At 70.5% G+C, this 1,110-nt stretch overlaps 1 protein-coding gene across 1 annotated transcript; it reads right to left on the bottom strand.

Annotated features, from left to right (window-relative positions):
* Positions 1–1,110, bottom strand: ETH_00018785 (uncharacterized protein; the record flags this gene model as incomplete). The annotated part of the gene is made up of 1 exon (XM_013377634.1): positions 1–1,110. One exon carries the CDS (start codon positions 1,108–1,110, stop codon positions 1–3), a length of 1,110 nt encoding a protein of 369 aa, XP_013233088.1.

Raw genomic sequence — 1,110 nt, 5'->3', positions numbered from 1 at the left:
CTACTCGGTGCGGAAGACGTCGGCGACGACCTCGGGGAAGCCGGCGCCCTGGAGGAGGCGCTGGATGTCGAACCTGGCGGTCAAGACGTTCCACGCGCGTTTTCTTTTGTCAATTTTTGCATTTTCTGGACTTTGTTGAGCCTCGGCGAGGCAGAAGCGGACGGCGTCGTCGAGCGCGGCGGCGACGGCGCTGACGAGCCGCAGGTAGAGCTCCTGGTCGCTGCTGCTGGGGACGTAGCGGGAAAGGCCAATAGCTGCGGGCCACTGTTTCCCGAAGCGCTGCAGCGCGAGCTGCAGCAGCTGCTGCAGGCGCTGCACCTGGGCGGCGTCGAGGGCGCCCCTGGCGGCGAGGATCCTGCAGAGGAGGACGAGCTCCGCAGCAGCAATGAGGTCCTGCTGCAGCAGCAGCGAGAGCTTGGAGTGGCTGTAGGGCTGCAGGCGCTGCGTCTGCTGCAGGTCGCGGGCCTGCTGCAGCAGCAGCGAGGCCAGCTGCTGCAGCTGCGCCGGGGCCTCGTGCAAAGTGACGTAGTCCGCAGGCCGCAGCATCAAAGTGGACAGCGACTGTTTGCTTTCGACCCAGTCCAGGGCCTGCTCGTGGCTGGCGAGCAGCAGCTGGCTGGACCTGCGGGGGCGCTGCGGGTCTGCGTCGGCGGGCTCGGCGTCTGCTGCTGCTGCTGCGGCCTGCTGCAGCAGCTGCTGCTGCAGCAGCTGCTGCTGCAGCGCCCCCTCCGCCGCCAGCGGCAGCTCCCAGCGCTCCCCCCCGCCCCTGCTCAAGTCCCCCTCGCCCCCCAAACCCGACAGCGTCATCGACACGAAGCAGATCATCCCGAAGGCCACGAGCATGGGGAGCCAGGCGGGGGCTGGGGAGTTGACGAGGGCCTGGCGCTGCGCGAAGGTGAGGTAGCGCTGCGGGCTGCTGCTGCTGCTGCTGCTGCTGCTGCTGCTGCGCTGCTGCCGCTCCAGCTCGGCCAGCGCGGAGCCGCGGCTGCGCGCGCCCGCGCCGCGCGCCGCCGCACGCAGCCACGCCGCCCGCGCTGCTGCTGCTGCTGCTGCCTCCGCAGCGCCTGCTGCTGCGCCTTTGCTTCCAGCTGCCTCCCCGGGAGCCGCCAT

Source organism: Eimeria tenella, genomic scaffold (assembly GCF_000499545.2).
Source record: "Eimeria tenella Houghton genomic scaffold, Eth_scaff58, whole genome shotgun sequence".
In the NCBI taxonomy this organism is placed as follows: domain Eukaryota; phylum Apicomplexa; class Conoidasida; order Eucoccidiorida; family Eimeriidae; genus Eimeria; species Eimeria tenella.
The sequence above is the reverse complement of the archived record's forward strand: the minus strand, read 5'-3'. Positions and strand labels throughout refer to the sequence as shown.